Raw genomic sequence first — 20,065 nt, forward strand, 5'->3', positions numbered from 1 at the left:
GGGCTGCTACATCTCTGGGGAGCCTAGGGTGACCAACACCCAGCGGTGCCCGAAAAAGGCTACACACTGGCGCTACCCGAAACATCGAGCGCCAGGTGTAGCCAAACGATGATGTAGGTCCTGGAGGGCAATAAAATTAGCCGAAATAAAGAAGGGAGTTGATTATTTAGTTCCTTTCCTTCTTTACTTTTCAGGTTCCTGATGGCGGCGAATCGCGGGTATTCGTCCTACCCGGGTAGTCAGGACTTGGAGGAGGCTGCAACGGTAGTCGATTTGATTAATCGAACCGTTCGCGATTCTGCTTCTCGCGCGTTAGTTCGAACTATTGAGAGAGAGAGGGGGCGCGCGATCTTTTGAATAGGCAGTTTCGCCTCAGCTGTTCACGAGAGTTTACCGCCGTTTTGTGTTTTGTACTTTGTTTCGCAAAAAGTAAAGTTTTCTTTGGGTCAATTACGTGCGTGAGTGCAACAGAATTTTCGTGACAGATAATAGCAGCAGTACAGGAGCAGCAACAAAGATATATTGAGGCAGATCGAGGCAGTGCAGTTGATAATAAAGGGGCAGCGGCAGTTGAAATTTTTTACAACAACAATTACGGCTGATCACCGTAATTGCACCGAATGGTAGTTAGTTCGCGGTAATATTCGAATCTTCTCTCTCTCTCTTTCTCACGGAAAATAGTTAATTGTAAAGTCCTATTCTCGAGCGTTAGTCTTTCGGCCCTACAAAGACTGTAATGATTTTTGTTAATTAAAGTTTATTAAATTTATTCGCCGTTTACTTCATTTGATTTTCCTAGTAGCTTAAATAATTGGAAAATGCTTAGGTTTTAATCTGATTAACTCTAGGGGATTAAAAAGATTAGGAGTAAAGTCGTTCACACTTAAAACTCGTCGAGTGTCACATGACACGTGACTTAAGGTGAGTTCAACTCCGTTTGATAGAAGACAACTAGGATAAATCATCTGACGTTGAGGCGAATACACGTACTATCATACGTGCTTAACGGAGCGGCGGTTTGCTCTGCATCGTGGGAATTTGTTCTTAAATAGATTTCTCATTTTTCAGATTTATCTCCCCCGTTACAATACATATAAGGAATAATTATCACTTTTAATCATACTTTATTTCATCAAATCGTATAGATACGTTGCTTTTTCCGTAGTGAGAGCAATTGACAAATTTCTATTGCTATCATATGATTACAAAAATATTTATAATTATTCTGAGATTCTTATAAATTTATTGAGGACCAGAAAGAGAATTATTTATTTACATATTACTTAAGATCAACAAATCAAAGCATAGATTAATATAATAACAGTATAATATTATTTTTTATATTTAGTACGTTTTTTAATACATAAATTATCCTTTGCATATTTGTATAACGAGTGAGATTGCCAACCCGTTATATCTCTCTCTCCCTAGTAATGATATGTAAATATAACATATTTCTCCGAACTTATCCTATATATTTATGAATTTATTATGTTTATATTCATTTATCATTAATATTTATATATGTAATTACCCTTCGGCTCGAATATAAGGTAAGAGAGTGAGAGAGACACGAGTACGCAGGGATACTTCCGCGCGCGACCGCGAGGCGCGGAGAGAGAGAGAGAGAGACATAGTCGCGCTTTAGCGAGTGACCGCGGACACTAATCGACGAGAGGCAGAGCAGAAAGAAATCGAGAGCCGAGCAGGTAACTCGCTAGAGAGCTGTTATCGTACAGATTTGTCAGCGGGCAGGTAGATTCCTTCGTCTCAACGACTTCCCCTGCTCGCATCTTCGTGGTGACCTGGTGCTTCCCTCTTCTTCGATCTCGGAGTTGTGGCCTTTATCCGGAGAAGAGTTGCGACATCGCCCGGCCCTGTAGAGGATCTACGCTCGCGTGCTGTAGCTGTTAGAGCGGGAGTTCGTCAGCAGGAAACGAGCCGCGGAGTGCACGTGGTGCCCGATAATTTGTGCGTGTGCGTTGACGCAAACTGTGCGACTCGTTTGCGTATCTAGAGGACGAGCACCGTCATTGTAAGTACCTGCTAGTTGGTTTACTCTCTCTCTATCCGTTCTCTCAGCGTACTCTCTCCCTCCTTCCGACCGCTTTTGTTAACTTATACTGATTAAAAATGCTGTTTACCGTTAGTCTCTTTTATTTAATCGTACCCCGACGCCTTATTCAAACGCTCCGCCCTTTCGCGCCTACACCCGCTTTCGAATCTTCGGCTTTTGCGTTCTTCAGCCAACACTACGAATCTGCGCGGATTCGGCTGCCCTGTCACCGGCGTGACGAACACCGGACCTGAGAAGACGGACAGTCCAGGAGGCTTCAGACTTCGCTCGGACATTCGTCATTTAACTTTAGTTACTTCCTTTTTTATATTTACGGGGCTAACCGGGCTAAATCCCCGTTATATAATTTGGCGCCCAACGTGGGGCTCGTTGTTTCATCTGTCGCGCCCGCCCGCGTACCGCGCGCTTGCGAGAGCGAGGACTGTGGCCTTGGAGCCAGGACCCCCCTCCCCCAGCTCGAGCATGCGGGGGCGTCAGCCGGCGAGGAGGCTGCAAAGGCCATAGACGAAGACGACGGGTGTTGTGCCGGGGGCGATGGCTGTAGGGCTCGTGATATGGGCGGTTTCGTCGTCGAGTGAAAAAATTGCGCGTGCGGGTTTAACTTTGAGTCCGGTTGTAACAGTGACAGGTCTTCTATTTGGTCTACTTCGTCTTCAATTAAATCGTAAGTATCTTGAAACTGCACTGTTCTTGAGTCTCTGTTTGCGTTCGTACGGTATTGTGCTTCTGACGGTAACGTTTGCGCATTTGTCACAACTATTTGCATTTGCTTAAGCAAGTCCCGATTTGTGGTCCTTAGCGCGTTTATTTCTAAATTTTTGTTTGCTACCTCCATTCCTAACCTTTTAACTTCATCTGTTAATTTATCGCAGGATAATATTAAATTTATTTCTGCTTTTAAAGCACGTCGTAATTCATCTGCAGCAGGTTTGGGAATTGATTGGATGATACCGTTCGGCAGACGCATTTTAATAAGGGGGTCCTGTCGTTGCGTGGACGCTCCCGGAGCTACATAGCTTGACCATTTGGGTAGAGTTCCTGTGTTATACATTGCAGGGAAGAAATCCGACGTCGTAGAGGCTATCGTTGTTGGTTGCGTGTACGCGTCGGTCATTGTTGTAGTTGTTACTACGTTTTTTGTCGTTACTTGTGTTGGCGCATCTGTTTGACGCGCCACTACACACCCTACTGCCCCACTACACACCCGGACCTTGGAAGCTGATGGCGCCACAGGAGTAGCGCAAGCTCTGCGTATCGAAGTAGCTGACTCAACGCTAGCCACGAGCAGTTCAAAGGATGCGCAGACGCAGGTCGATGGAGGTACTGTGGCAAGCGCCTCGGTTGAAAGGTATCCCAGGTGGTGGCTGACGGTACACATCGGATCTTTCACTTTCCGAGCCTTGTATGACACTGGCGCTTCACGCACGGTCCTTAACTCTTTAGGTCTGTAAATAGCAGCAGCGCTGAACTGCCAAGTGAACTATAGGGCGGGCCAGGTCGCGCGGGCCGTCGACGGTCATAGGGTACCCATACTAGGCCACGTAGAATTACCCTTTACAGTCGCGGAGATGACACACCTCATCGACACTCTTATCTTAAAGGAGGCTGATGCGGAGTGTACTCTAGGGGGCGACTTTATTCGAGCTTTCACAGCAGTATTGGACCCCGAGACGAATATATTTCGAATGGGGAGGGAAGGCAAGGAGATTCCTGCCATCCTTTCTTCGTTACGTACGGAGAAGTCCCTGTCGTTGGCCTCTCTAGGAATAGAAGATGTTTCGGAAGACCAGCGCGAAGAGATACGGAAGGTGATTGAAGAACTGCTGCCAGAGTCTTTGTGCGAGCGAGTAGGTTGTACTAGTTGGATTCAGCACGACATTGACGTCGGGGAAGCAATCCCTATAAAGCAACGTTACTACCCTGTTTCTCCCAAGATAGAGAAAGAGATGCACGTACAGGTGAGCAAGATGCTGGAGGCCGGCATAATTCGTAAATCAACCAGTGAATGGTCCAGTCCGGTAGTCATGGTACGTAAGCCCGATGGTTCGTACAGGTTCTGTATTGACTACCGGAAGGTGAACGCAGTGTCACGCGTTAGCGCATACCCTTTGCCCTACATGGACGTGATTTTGCGCAAGCTGCAGCACGCGAGATATATCACGGCCCTGGACTGCTCCGGTGCATTTTTGCAAATTCCCTTGACCCAACGGTCGATCCCGATCACAGCGTTTACTGTTCCGGGTATGGGGTTATTCGAGTTTGTCAGGATGCCGTATGGACTCGCAGGTGGACCAGCGACCTTCCAATCGTTGGCAGATAAAGTGATTACTCCAGAGATGGAACCCTATGCGTTTGCATACTTAGACGATCTGATTATCGCGACTGAAACGTTCAAGGACCACGTCAAATGGCTTAAGATGATCCTGCATCGGATTAAAGAAGCCGGTCTTATGATAAATCGCAAGAAATCGCGGATATGTATGACTGAGGTACGTTACCTCGGAGTACTGGTCAATCGCGAAGGTTGTCGCCCCGATCCTGAGAGGACTCGCCCCATCCTTGAGTACCCCGCGCCAAGGAATCTCAAGCAGCTACGTAGGTTCCTTGGGATGGCCGCGTGGTATAGGAAGTTTTTAGGCGATTACGCAACGATCTGTGAACCCCTCACGGCGTTAACGCGTAAAGACGCCAAGTTTGAATGGGGAGACGAGCAAGAAGCGGTTTTCGAAAGGGTTAAAGCGTTAGTTGCTACTGCGCCTGTATTAGCCCGTCCGGACTATCGAGCCCCGTTCGTCATCGAGTGTGATGCGAGCGATACTGGTTTAGGCAGTGTTTTGCTGCAGCACATCGATGGGGAGGATAAGGTCCTATGCTTCGCGAGCCGCACCCTTTCTGCCTCAGAACGAAAGCTGTCAGTCACGGAGCGGGAATGCCTAAGCGTGATATGGTCAATAGAAAAATATAGGCCGTACATCGAAGGCTACCACTTTACCGTCGTGACTGACCATCATAGCTTGGTCTGGCTGCGCAACTTGAAGAACCCGAACGGTAAGCTAGGTCGCTGGTCATTGCGCCTACAATCGTACGATTTCGATATCGTACACCGGAAAGGGAAGGATAACGTTGTGCCAGACGCCCTGTCTCGCATGTATGAGACTGAAGAGGATGTGACAGCCGCCGCGGCTTCATTAAAAGTTGATGAGAATATCAAGGACCCATGGTACAGGAAAATGGTACTAAAAGTCCTTGAAAGTCCGAGTGAGCACCCGCACTGGAAGGTCACCGGCGGTAGACTGTTCGCTTATAGGCCGGACCCTGCCGTCGATGACGTGTTGGGTCAAGATTACGACGCGTGGAAACTCGTGGTCCCTCGAGAGCTGCGTGAACGCATCCTCGCGGAATGCCATGATGAACCGACGGCCGGACACTTAGGGCGTTTTAAAACTCATCAGCGGGCGGTCACACAGTATTTTTGGCCCAAGATTTATAAGGATGTGGCCCATTACGTCAGGAATTGCACCACCTGTCAGCAAGTGAAGGTCGAGCAAAGGGCTCCTGCGGGACTTATGGGTCGGCATATAGTTCACCGCCCCTGGGAGATAGTCTCAGGAGATACGATGGGGCCGTTTCCTAGATCGCCACAGGGCCACGAATATCTACTCGTATTTGTAGATCTTTTCACTCGTTGGATCGAGTGTGTTCCGATTAGGAAGGCCAATGCGAAGACCATTAAAAGGGAGCTCAACGAGCGCATATTTCTCCGGTATGGTGTCCCCGATAAATTCCTGTCGGATAATGGGACACCGTTTAAGAATAAGCTTGTGGATAGCTTCCTGGAGTCTAAGGGAGTGGTTCATGCGACATGCGCACCTTACTCCCCGAAGTCTAATCCCACGGAAAGAGCTAACCGGACTATTAAGACCATGATTTCGGCCTTCATCGAAGAGCGTCACAGTACCTGGGATAAGCACGTGGCAGAGTTCGCCTTCGCATATAACACGGCCGTGCAGGAAGCTACTCGCTCTAGCCCCGCATTCCTGAATTATGGAAGGAACCCTGAGTTGCCTAACTCCACGAAGAGGGACGAGGAAAGGAAAGCGGAGAACGAGCTTCAAGGAGAAGCCCTAGAAGACTGGCGCTCTCGCATGGAGAGGCTCGAGGAGTACAGAGCAAAGGCGTCACAGAACTCGAGAGCCGCTCAAGATCGCCAAGAGGCCTATTATAACAGGAGACATCGCGATGTGACTTTCGACGTAGGCGACAAAGTGTGGGCGAAGAATCACTTACTGTCGTCGTCAGCCTAGGCCGTCGCAGCCAAGTTAGGTCCGAAATACTGCGGACCCTTTATAATAACACGTCGGAATGGTCCCAGTTCCTACCAGCTCAGGGATGAGAATGGTATGGACTTCGGTAAGGTCGCCTTGGAAGGCCTGAAGCCCTGCTTCGACCAAGCGCAGCTCCCCGACGACGAGGAGAGTGATGATGTCGAATTCAACGACGAACCCGACGAAGCTCAGTCTCAGTTAAGCCGGTCGGTAGCGATTACGCGGGATGATACAGCGGAAGTAAGTCGAGAGGAAATCACCAAAATGGAACCTACGCCGACCGTAATGTCTAAGAGGAGAGGACGCCCTCGAGGATCGAAAAAACCTCCGTTAATCCCGGTGGCCGCATCCCCTCGACGTCTTCGCCCTAGGAATCACTGACGGGAACAGGCTTCTTTCTTCACCCCTACTCCCTTCCTTCCTGTTAGCCCCTGGAATCTTGTCTGATTGTACCTGACTTAATTACAGATAATGTCGGCGGACAGACGGCTGTGGGTGTCCCAGGAGCTGATTGAAGGGATTGCGCGACTGACGCATGAACTGCTGGCAGCAGGAGCCTCACCCACCCTGGTGGGCTTGGTCACCCCAGCCACGGCCGACTTGGCACGGCTGCCAAGTACCTCTAGCCGACCGGCTATTGGCGCGCCATTGGAGGCGTCATCACACACCCTCGAGGCAATCGCTTCGGTCGCGTCGCCGGAAGGACCAGCTTATCGAATAGCGTCCACGCACGATGGAGCCCTTCCAGGGGCCGGTGAACTCGCCTCTGAGGGCAAGTGGGCACAGATCCCGCTACCTGGTCCAAAGGACCCACCTGCGTCAACGCATACCCAGGCCTCTCCAACGGCTACCGGGGCAGTCTTTGAAGACGAGGTAGCCCCGAGTCCATTACCCGGACCAACAGTGGCCAAAGACTTGTTCGCCGAATGGGGCGAGATCCTGACTCTAGCCAAGGCAGCCAGGAAGGCTCGCATCGAAGCCACGAAGCTGGAGCAAGAGGCCTACCAGGCTGTCCTTGACTTCGCCGGCCGTCCATGTCCTCAGGCAGCAGAGCTGGCAAAAGAGTGGCTCCCCAAGGTGCAGGAGGCCATTGATCTAGCTGCCTACCTCGAGGAGACACGCTCGGCCTGGCTCACCGAGAGGAAGAGGAGACTGGAGGCAGAGCAGGAAAGAGAGCGCATTATAGCAGAGCAGGCTAAGAAGCTCCAAGAACTGCACGCTCTGCGGGCCCAGCTGGCGGCCTTGGAAGAGGAGAACGCCAGCCGTCCTCTCCTGGTTCCCAACCCGCACACGTCCAACAGGGTGAGGAACGAGCCAGGTCACCATGCGAGGCAGGGAGCAGCCGCTACTCGCCCGTGCGGCAAGTGGGATGGCCCCCGTCTAGACCTTCGGTTGATCCGGAGCTGCCCGCACTGTGGCCTGACAGGGGTGTGAAGGGGAAGGGACTGCCCCAACTACACTCAGCATTGGAAATGGGCCCAGGGGCTCTTGGCCCCGTACTCCTACGATGAGTAGGAGGGTCTACGATGCTCATCTGCGTCAACGCATCCTCATCGCGAGTAGATGGTTAGCTGAACCGTAACTTGTACGGAGAGAGAGAGGCGCCTACTTGATGTTTCTCTGTTTAAACCTTTTTTTTGTATTACGATATTTCCCTTTTCTTTGACGTTGACGATAATAAAGTCTTATAATAAGTTTCGGCTTTTCTTTATTACTGAGAGAGAGAGTCATCCTTTCGAGCTGGTACCCCGTACTCAGCGTCTGGGCCGGGGGGATATAACGAGTGAGATTGCCAACCCGTTATATCTCTCTCTCCCTAGTAATGATATGTAAATATAACATATTTCTCCGAACTTATCCTATATATTTATGAATTTATTATGTTTATATTCATTTATCATTAATATTTATATATGTAATTACCCTTCGGCTCGAATATAAGGTAAGAGAGTGAGAGAGACACGAGTACGCAGGGATACTTCCGCGCGCGACCGCGAGGCGCGGAGAGAGAGAGAGAGAGACATAGTCGCGCTTTAGCGAGTGACCGCGGACACTAATCGACGAGAGGCAGAGCAGAAAGAAATCGAGAGCCGAGCAGGCAACTCGCTAGAGAGCTGTTATCGTGCAGATTTGTCAGCGGGCAGGTAGATTCCTTCGTCTCAACGACTTCCCCTGCTCGCATCTTCGTGGTGACCTGGTGCTTCCCTCTTCTTCGATCTCGGAGTTGTGGCCTTTATCCGGAGAAGAGTTGCGACATCGCCCGGCCCTGTAGAGGATCTACGCTCGCGTGCTGTAGCTGTTAGAGCGGGAGTTCGTCAGCAGGAAACGAGCCGCGGAGTGCACGTGGTGCCCGATAATTTGTGCGTGTGCGTTGACGCAAACTGTGCGACTCGTTTGCGTATCTAGAGGACGAGCACCGTCATTGTAAGTACCTGCTAGTTGGTTTACTCTCTCTCTATCCGTTCTCTCAGCGTACTCTCTCCCTCCTTCCGACCGCTTTTGTTAACTTATACTGATTAAAAATGCTGTTTACCGTTAGTCTCTTTTATTTAATCGTACCCCGACGCCTTATTCAAACGCTCCGCCCTTTCGCGCCTACACCCGCTTTCGAATCTTCGGCTTTTGCGTTCTTCAGCCAACACTACGAATCTGCGCGGATTCGGCTGCCCTGTCACCGGCGTGACGAACACCGGACCTGAGAAGACGGACAGTCCAGGAGGCTTCAGACTTCGCTCGGACATTCCTCATTTAACTTTAGTTACTTCCTTTTTTATATTTACGGGGCTAACCGGGCTAAATCCCCGTTATATTTGATAAGTTATTATTTAGTTCAGAAAGATAAACGATAGTAAAATGTAAAATTCAAATACCAAAGTTATTTTAGTCACAACAAGATAATTTATGATTGTTCTAATGTACATCTAAGCTATAGTTATGAGACAGGAAGGAGAGAATGCCTAGCTAGGAGGCTGTTTTTATTTCCTTTTAGGAAAAACATAGTCTGTATACGCGTAGATTAATGGAATTCAAAGCCCAATGGTATCTCTTATACTTAGCCCGTTTTATCTCTTATTTTTTAAGTACTACTTCCATTTATTTTTCTATTAAGTAAACATATATATACATATATATTGTATGAAGATCGATCCCATTAACAGCGGACGTTACAATACATAATGATCATTTCTTGTAGATAAATTGTTTTCTGCAATTCGAATTTTTAATATATTCCTTAAGAATCTTATTAAAGTAAATTAGTTAACTGACGTACATTCATAAAGTTGGGTAAAATTTTCAAAGATACTCTACAATATTCATCAAAAGTTAATCTTAACAAAGTAATCGTGAAATTTATGTGATTCTCTATTTATTGGATGTACATCCAATAAATTGTATAGTCCAATTAGATGTATGTCTGCACCTGAAAAAATTATTTTACTTCATAGGTTTAGAATTTGCAAGCTGTCTTCATATTATTCATTGTTTTTCAGGTGAACTATCGTTATCTACCAAGTAGCTTGCAACTATAACTGCAGAATGGTATCGAAAAACTGACAATTGGCTCAACAACACGAAGAGAAGAAACGTTGCGGTAGACCAAGGAAAACCGCAAAATCTAACAATAAGTACATTATAAATTTAAGTTTATCTTATAGATGCCTTCGAGCTAGACAAATCGCTGCTAATGTGAGACGTTAAAGGTAGAAACCTGTAAGTGAAGCAACCGCAAAGCGTGGACTATGTGAAAACAATTTGTTTGGTAGAATTGCAGTAAAGGAACCGCTACAGAGAAAGCAAAATGTCATGAAGAGATTAAAATTGTCTAAAGAACACAAAAACTGAACAATAGCAAATTGGAGTCAAATGCTGTAGATGAATAAGTCTAAATTTGAGATTTTTAGTTCCAAAAGATTAGTTCATGTTCGAAGACGTACAGAAGAAAAATTTGCAAAAAATTGTATTGTTCCAACAAAGAAGCATGGTAGCGATCCTGTTATGGTTTAAGTATACGAGGTCTGTTCAAAAAGTATCGCGAATTTTGATTTTTTTTGTAGCGTTATGTTGGTACTCATGTCCCTTATTTATGCTGACAAGATCGGCCATTTTGAATGTTTAGTTAATTTTTGACAGCTGTTTTGCTTAAATGGGTTTTAGTTCGTCTTCGATTTTTGCCTATTTTAAAAAATGGATCAAAGAATCTGTATCAAATTTTGTGTGAAAAGCAAAATACAATGCGCGGACGCATTCCGAATGTTGACTGTGGTATATAGTGATGCTACCTTGGACCAAAGCAACGTTTGTCGGTGGTAAAAAATATTTTCAGAAGGCCGAGAAGATGTAAACGACGAACGATATGCCGGGCGCCCTACCACGTCAACAACAGACGCAAACATTGATAAAGTGAAGAAAATAGTATTGGCCAATCGTCGAATCAGCATTAGAGAAGTTTCTGAGAATCTAAACATATTGATTGGCTCATGCCATTTTATTTTAACCAATGATTTGGGCATGAGTCGGGTCGCCACGAAATTCGTGTTAAAACTGCTCAATTTCGACCAAAAACAGCATCGCGTTAACATTGCTCAGGAAATGTTGGACTAGGTCCATGATGACCCAAATGTGTGCCCGAGGATCATAACTGGTGATGAATCATGGGTTTATGGTTATGATGTGAAAACCAAAGCTCTATCATCCCAATGGAAACTGCCGCATGAGCCAAGTCCGAAAAAAGCGCGCCAAGTTTGGTCGAACGTAAAGGTTTTGCTTACTTTTATTAGTTTAGGGGCATGGTGTATTATAAGTTCTTGTCACAGGATAATACGGTCAATAAGGAATATTACCTGCAAGTTATGCGCAATTTACGCAAAGCACTCCGCCAGAAACGTCCGGATTTGTGGAAGAACAAAAACTGACTTTTGCACCATGATAATGCCTCTGCTCAGACATCGTTGCTTGTGCACGAATATTTGGCCAAAAACAATACAGTAATGACGCCACAGCTATCGTATTCCCCAGACCAGTATAGTCTAGTATAGAAGTATAGTAATAGTAGAAGACATTGTGAAAATTGAAGGTATTTCGAACAAGCAAAAGTGAAAACAAATCATTCAGAGGCACACGTCTAATCGCCCTTCTCTCATTTTTCAGCAAATTAACGATTTGAAATATATTTCAAATGTATGTGAAAACTATATAACAAATTCAGAGAAGCAGGGAAAATAAAAACTGATGGTATGGCCTCCTCAGTGGCGAGATCTCAATCCAATCAAGTTGTTATGATAAGAACTATAGTAGATCGTACTGTAAAAAGGACGAACCCAACTTCTGTAACAGATTTATGGACAATACTACAAGAAAAATGAAAGCAGATATCTGTAGTAACATTAAATAAACTAGTCCAGAGAATGCCATCACTGTAATTCAACGTAAAGGTCATCATTTTGATGAAAAGAAAATTTTATTACATGGTATAGTAAAATTAAAATTGATCAGCATTGTGAAATATATTTATTGAAATTTATTCACTAGGACTTTCTTTATTCAAAATATTACCATAAATCCATGATTCATTACCAGTTATGACTCTTTTGAGCATATCAGGATCATCATTGACGTCGTTTAACAGCTCTTGAACGATGCTCCTTCGACGTTTCTTTTGTTCAAAATTAAGTAGTTTCGGAACAAATTTTGCTGCTACACGTTTCATGCCCAAAACTTTGGATAAAATTACATGGCACGAGCCAACAGAGATGACGACGTCTTCAGCCACTTCTCTAATAGTGATTCGACGGTTTTTTAACACCATTTGTTTCACTTCTTTCATCCTTGTATCAGTTATTGAAGTGCTGGGGTGACCAGAGCGAGGTTCTTCGTCGGTGTCTTCTCGGCCATCTTGAAAGAGCTTGTACCACTTGTAAACATTTTTTTGACTTAAAGTAGATTTACCGTATGCCACTGTCAATATTTCGAGTATTTTGGAGTACTTAATTCCATTTTTTACACAAAGTTTTATGCAAACTCTTTGATCCATTGTTTTCGACAGCAGAAAATCGCCAAGCACAGAGAAAACGTCTAAAGTTTCTGTCTCGTAAAAAAAATTAAATATACAAACTGGCTGAAACTGTGAGTATATGTGAAGGACATGCATACCAACATAATACAAAAAATATCGATGATCGAATCGACGTAGCCCGCCCAATCTAAAAATTCTTACTTAATTTTTGAACACACCTCGTACTGTTGATTGAGTTTGTTATCCCTCACTTGAAAAATCTGTTTCTGCCAACTTTGAACTCTTATACAAAAAACCTGATGCAAAATCTCGAGTTGCATTACATATAGAGAATACTCCTATCAATTTTATGGCGACAAGATAAAATCAATTAAAAAGTTATTGACATTTATTATAATCAAATAAGAATTTTTTTTCAAATTTATATTTCAGAGTGACGTTTAAAGCTATCGAATCTGAACTTTATTCATAGCAATTGCAAACTATTTTCACGGTATTGGTATAAAACAATTTTATTGACTTTCCAAAAAGTTATTAAGAAGAGTCGATGAATCGTTAGAAAATCCAAAAGATGGCGCAACAACCATCACAACTTAGTTTAAAACAGCAAGCGTCACTTCTAAATATAGTGCTGTAAAAGTTTCATCCAGATCTATCAAGTGATTCCCTTTTCATCGTCGATCACAGTGAATAACTTTTGCTTATTGTTAATAATGGAAAAAAGTAAGATACAAAGCAGTGATAAAACATTTCTATTGGAAAGGCCTAACAGCGAAATAAATCAAATTTAAGGTAGATGAAGATAATATTGTATCTGCCCCTTTTGTTGCAACTGTTTACAATTAGGCAAATGAATTTAAATGTGGTCATACATCGACTACAGATGATCATCGTTGAGGCTGTTCTGTAGACATGAGTACCCTGGAAATGATTGATAAAATCTACGAGTTGGTGTTAAGTGAAGCACCAGCGGATCCACGGGGGACAAAACTCGGCGCTTTAAAAATGGCGTAGAGGTCCGCGACACTGAATGCGTCTCTCTTTTCTACCCTGTCAAACCGACTTGCTTCTGAGCAAGTGAGTGCCCGTCCATACGAATATACGTACATTGCGCTATTCCTCTCACGGCCGCCTGTAAATTCGCGGGTAACGCGGTCCTTAGGTACGCTCACTAACGTTCAGGTTCAGGCACCCCACTGCGTTTTTCTCCTTTCTATCCATTTTTCCGCCCTCTGGCCCCGTTCGCATCTTTACCCTCATCTTTGTATGCATCTGGTCTGTCAAAGGCAGGTGTGCAAGTACCAAGAGGGGACGGATAGAGAGAAAATTGATAGCAAAGCCGTTTTTCCTGTCACAGTTTGAAAAATTAATTTTTTTTACCATGACGTAATCTTTCGATTAAAAAACTTATTTTTCCATTGTATTACATTGAATTGTAAAGTAGAACGGCACGTTTCAAAAGTATATGACAGCGATAACAACGAGATTCGCTGGCCCTGTGCGCAGCACTCTCCTTGCAGAGATGCAGCGATGAAGCGTGACTTAGGATTCACATGCTTGTGTCATTGTAGGGCTAGAAGAGGGAGTGCTTGAGATTCGTACAAGAGTGCTAACGTCAGAGCTGGCATCTACACCAACAGCTAGCCCCATCGTCAGTGAAGGGTTTCTCCACTTTGTCATTGTTGTGAGGCTGAAATCGGTCTAGCCATTACGGTGAGGTTCCAACGTCGCAATCAATCACTTGCTGACGTCATTCCTCGAGCGCCGTTTCCGGCTGGACTGCGATTTTTCCGACACCAACCCTCCACCTGGAGGCCGCGGTCATCGTCTCTGGTAGATCGTTGCCTGTAGCTGTTTCATTACTCTCTCTTGTACCAGTTCTTGCTCGGACACGGCGTCCAAGACTAAATACCCGCGTTAAATACTTAGAGCCAACTCGCTCACGTGGGTCACTATTTAAGTATCGGTATTACTCGGGTGCGAGTGAGAGCGCTTGCCTACTTCGTGGTAATTAATATAAATCACTTTTGTATTTAATCGTTATTATTTATGTAATTTAATCATTGGCACAATTATAGACTGCCCTTTGTATAATTTTGGTGTCATTCATGTATTGTCATTCCTCTATCTTCTCAGACATCTGCAATCCATTTTTCCTGTGTAAGTCAGCGCTAGCTTCCTTAATCGGAACTGAATCCTCCATTAAAATATTAGTAGAGGTTAGATCTTGGCGCATGTTGCTAACTCTAGCAAATACGAGAAACGTTTAGTTGAGAGGGCCAGCTAGGTTAAAGAAAAATAGTAAAAAATTTTAGTTGGTTTCGTGCAAATTTGTTGAATTTTTCAATTTTATACGCTAAGCTAAAGTTTTTGTCATAAGGTTGGGAGATCCACCTGACATATTGGTCTGACATTTTTTCATAATAATAAGCCTAATACATCAGAATTTTTTAATAAACATGACTATACTTTTAATTATATCATTAAACTTGTGGTTAGTAAGATGTATAACAATATAATACGATATTCTGAACATACATACACTCCCGCCCAATAATCTTTGCCCAACTAAGAACAAAACGACTATAACTTTGAAACTCCATATCTCGGCTGGAAATACACCGACAGAGCTCTGCAGGGGCTCATTTGAAAGGGTTTTTCGAGCACTTTTCAATGGTGTATATTAAAATCATGCTTAGATATTTCCCTTGCAGATAGGGCGGCGAATATCAAAACAAAAATTACGAAATTTTTGCTTTTTCTTTAACCGCTTGCCATTTCGAGAAAAAAAATCGTAGAAAAATTCCAAACATAGCATTTTTTAGCTCTTTTTCTGCACTATTCAAAACACTCGATCAAAAATAATTTTCGTCTAAATTCAGCGATTATATGAGCATTTCATTCAAAAACAGCATCTATATTCATTGCTCTGTATCTTGGAAAATTCTCTATTTTGTAAGTAGAATACGTGAAATAAATTTCATAATCATATGAAAACATTTTTTTTTCAGTCGTAATATCAAGTAGTCTAATTTTTTCAATATTTCACTTTGGAATAATAAAACAGATCATTTATACTCGCAGCTATTCTATTAATTGTAGACAAATTTTAATTGTATGCAAATCTCGATCAACGAAAAATCTAAGTAGAAAAATTAATCTAATCTACCAAAACTGACATAACTAATGATTAGTGAAAAAAATTTTTTTTTAATGTTGTTCTAATCTTCTAAAAAATTGTTTACCATAGTAACATATTATTGAAGTATGGCACCGAGAGATTTTAGTAAACGTTATCAAGTTATTGGATTTCACATAAATGGTAAAAGCAATCGTTTCCGCGGTCTACCAGAGCGCTTCTTGTCTTCAACACTGCCGCTACTTTTAAATTTATTTACATTGTAGTCTACGGTTCGACGAGGAATATTGAGAATACTAGCAATCTGACGATTGCTTTTACCATTTATGTGAAATCCAATAACTTGATAACGTTTACTCAAATCTCTCGGTGCCATACTTCAATAATATGTTACTATGGTAAACAATTTTTTAGAAGATTAGAACAACATTAAAAAAAAATTTTTTTCACTAATCATTAGTTATGTCAGCTTTGGTAGATTAGATTAATTTTTCTACTTAGATTTTTCGTTGATCGAGATTTGCATACAATTAAAATTTGTCTACAATTAATAGAATAGCTTCGAGTATAAATGATCTGTTTTATTATTCCAAAGTGAAATATTGAAAAAATTAGACTACTTGATATTACGACTGAAAAAAAAATGTTTTCATATGATTATGAAATTTCATTCACGTATTCTACTTACAAAATAGAGCATTTTCTTCCAAGAAAATTTTTTTCTACGATTCGAATTTTCCGAGATACAGAGCAATGAATATAGATGCTGTTTTTGAATGAAATGCTCATATAATCGCTGAATTTAGACGAAAATTATTTTTGAATGAGTGTTTTGGATAGTGCAGAAAAAGAGCTAAAAAATTCTATGTTTAGAATTTTTCTACGATTTTTTTTCTCGAAATAGCAAGCGGTTAAAGAAAAAGCAAAAATTTCGTAATTTTTGTTTTGATATTCGCCGCCCTATCTGCAAGGGAAATATCTAAGCATGATTTTAATATACACCATTGAAAAGTGCTCGAAAAACCCTTTCAAATGAGCCCCCGCAGAGCTCTGTAGGTGTATTTCCAGCCGAGATATGGAGTTTCAAAGTTATAGTCGTTTTGTTCTCAGGTGGGCAAAGATTATTGGGCGGGAGTGTACATATATATATATATATATATATATAATATTTATATATTTTTTTTATTACAGGAACTTTTGATAGATTTTTTGATACTGTTATAATGAATCCACCATTTGGTACAAAACATAATGCTGGTAGTGACATGAAATTTCTAGAAATAGCTTCAAAATTATCACAAGGTGTCATCTATTCACTTCATAAAACCAGTACTCGTAGACATATTATTCGAAAAAGTGCACAACTTGGAATGGAATGTGATGTATTAGCAGAACTAAAGTTTGATATACCACTTATTTATAAATTTCATAAAAAAAAATCTACAAATGTAGCAGTAGATTTCATAAGATTTTGTCATAAATGATAAATCTACGTATTTTAAATTAATTCAGGTAAATATAATGCCCTGAGCAAGAGGTACATTTTTGCCAAAATTTACAGTAATGGTGGATCTTCTCATATAATTTTTCCACGCATCACTTCCACTTTCTCGTCCTCCTCCACTTGATTTGTCCCCTCCAAATGCACCACCTATTTCAGCACCACTCGTTCCTATGTTGAGATTAATGATACCACAATCTGATCCTGTCGGACCAATCCACTGAAATAAAATTCAATTTTTAGAATATAAAAATAAAGGAAGGATGATTATAAGAAAAGTTAGATGTTTGGATGCCCGATGTTCATAAGGTTCCAAAACAACTGCTATTTGAAAATTGTACCGTTACTAAGAATGTCTAATTTCTTCAAATTCAAGTGACAATAAAGGTCTACTAAATTTTTGTGATTTATTATACAAGAAGATAATTTCATTAATGTAAATATTCAAAATCAAAATTTGTATGTAATTTATAATTAATATAAGAGAATAAATTCAATAATTTAATACACAAGTAAATCACTTCATTACTGTAAATGTTCAAAATAAAAATTGGTGTATAAGTCACACAAATAAAATAGTTTTTTATTGATAAATTGCTTTTAGCTATTAACTGACTACATAAAACTTATATTCAATTATTTATATGCATTAGAAAATATATACTGAGTTTTTTATATGTACTAATTGTTATATACAGTGCCTGTCCAATGCCATAGAAATTTAGGAAATCTTGAAACTATCTCAAAGTATCTTTGAAAACTACTGTAAAAAGGAATGCAATAAATAAATAAATATACCTTGTATAAGAACTAAAGAATGTATTATGACTACGAACGGCTCGCAAATCTTAGTTATATAAAATTCATGTCGTAAATACCATTTCCATAATAATTTAGTTACTTAAATAATTATTAATTACTCGAAGCGGCTACTAATTTTATCTTTGATTTAAAAATTCATCATAGAATTTCTAGGAGTTTGATAATATGTTTTCTCGGTATATAATAAATATTGTAAAAAAAGATTACAACTTTTAAATCGTTAATTTTATGATAAGGTTGAGACTATAAAACATCATACTTTTTCATAATCACCTATACATTTGTATAAGTTATTATTAAACTAACTTTGAAGAAATTTTGAATATCACGTGTAAACAAAGAACTGCTCAAGCCTTGATCTACACAATTATTTAAAGTAATGCCTTCTTCTAATGAATCAATTTCAAATTTATACACAATTGGTGCGAATGTTTCTTTTTTTACAATAGGCAAATTTGGCTCTAATCCACTTATAATGGTAGGTTCAACATAATAACCTGGCCGTTGTATACGTTTTCCTCCAAATTCTAATTTTCCGCCATTTTCTAAAGATGATTCTACTGCAGCCTGTAATACAGAAATTATACAAATATATATTTATTATATTTATTCATGTACTATTTATCTATTTATTACAGTGAAATGAATCACGGCTTCGTACCGGGAGGCTTACAATAATAAATTCAATTGAGAATATATAGAAATCATTGAATAAAAATGGAATAATTTTCATAGTTTGAAAGAATATTCATCTATCTGACTTATGAAGCATTTAGAATGTATTGTAACAACTCACACACACATACATTCGTAATCACACAAAAAATATAGCACTTATTAGAAAAAAGAGATAACGTGTTTATTTAACCTAAACATAAAAATCAGGGTTAAACGTATTTATTATATTATGTCTTGACTATCTAAAGAAAAGTCAAGAAAACGAACAAATAACTATCGCCTAACAACGGTTTTGTTCTTGAACTCAACAGGTCAACTCATAAAATTATTCACCCTTTTTTCAGACTGTTGTCCTGACAATCTTAAAAAAAGACGACAAGGCTTCTCTTTCAATCAGTCTGATGTCAGGGTCATCCGACCAAAAGAGCCTGTCTTTTGAAAAAAAAAAAGAATTCTCTTCTATTGAACCAAATAAGATAATAAGCGGGTTGATTCTTGACTCATCCGGCCATAGGATCCGTCTCTTAAAAAGGCATTTTGTAAAATCACCATGTCTTCACTGGTGGGTTATTGTCATCTATGGATTGTCATGTACCGCTGTCTGCAGCAAGGATGACAGGTAAAAGGTTTTGGCGATGGCTAGTCAATCAAATAAATCGACATTTACTTTACTATCGCCTCACGTTTTTCTATTGACCTCACTATCTATTTACTAATCCCAGTAGTATAGAACTTTTGCATATAATTTATTTCGTCTTCATCTCTGCTACGTACTTTTGCACTCTTTGTCAGTTGCGTGGAGCATATGCGTACTAGCAAAGTATATCACAGGAGCGGATCGAGGCCGTGGTGATTAGCCTCGCACCGTGAGTCGAAATAAAAGATTTTTAACAGCGATAAATAAACTGTATATTTATCAAACGTTACAATTTTAGAAATACGCAATAGTAGTAGGAGCTAAGAGGATCCTCAGCCCCTTACCATGCGATTTTTCGATGCCTACTCTACCGACGATCAGTAACGTTATAAATCCTCATATTGGCGATCTATGAGCTGCTTTATCGACCGATGTATATCGACCTGCTTGACGGGAATCGTTTGCGACCGACTGTGTACCAACGTGCAGACCCCATGGGCCCCGCCGGCAATTACCGACTCTTGTATCGACGTGCAGATCCCATGCCCCCCGCCGGCAGTTACCGACTCTTGTATCGACGTGCAGATCCCATGCCCCCCGCCGGCAGTTACCGACTCTTGTATCGACGTGCGTGCCCCCGGCCCCATGCCCCATACCCCTTGTTCCATGCCAAAATAAAAAATGTTTGCTTTATGCTGATTGATTGTGATTGAGTAGAAAGTGTAGGTCTGTGTAAGTATAAAAGTTATTTTATTATCAACTTTCGGGGTTAGGTTTATTAAATAAACAGAGATATAATTTACATGAAAAAAAAAATCTATTTATTATCATAAATTATAAACAACTAAACAATTATTGAGGTTGAGCGTGATG

At 41.5% G+C, this 20,065-nt stretch overlaps 2 protein-coding genes across 2 annotated transcripts in view; one reads left to right on the forward strand and one right to left on the reverse strand.

Moving 5' to 3' along the window:
* Positions 1-17,535, forward strand: part of LOC131668457 (rRNA N6-adenosine-methyltransferase METTL5) — a 66,012-nt gene extending 48,477 nt beyond the window's left edge. The window contains exons 2-3 of the mRNA XM_058942647.1: positions 16,746-17,066; positions 17,299-17,535. Of these exons, the coding sequence (XP_058798630.1) occupies positions 16,746-17,038 (293 nt within the window). The 3' untranslated portion in view covers positions 17,039-17,066; positions 17,299-17,535. The remainder of the gene's footprint in view (positions 1-16,745; positions 17,067-17,298) is intronic.
* The window catches only part of LOC131668442 (putative aldehyde dehydrogenase family 7 member A1 homolog), a 787,423-nt gene continuing 784,420 nt past the window's right edge, over positions 17,063-20,065 (reverse strand). The window contains exons 8-9 of the mRNA XM_058942621.1: positions 18,184-18,444; positions 17,063-17,275 (exon numbers count right to left, since the gene is read on the reverse strand). Coding sequence (XP_058798604.1) covers positions 17,063-17,275; positions 18,184-18,444 — 474 coding nt within the window. The remainder of the gene's footprint in view (positions 17,276-18,183; positions 18,445-20,065) is intronic.

This window comes from Phymastichus coffea, unplaced genomic scaffold, assembly GCF_024137745.1.
Source record: "Phymastichus coffea isolate CEN01 unplaced genomic scaffold, Cenicafe_Pcof_1.1 PCOF00006, whole genome shotgun sequence".
Lineage (NCBI taxonomy): Eukaryota > Metazoa > Arthropoda > Insecta > Hymenoptera > Eulophidae > Phymastichus > Phymastichus coffea.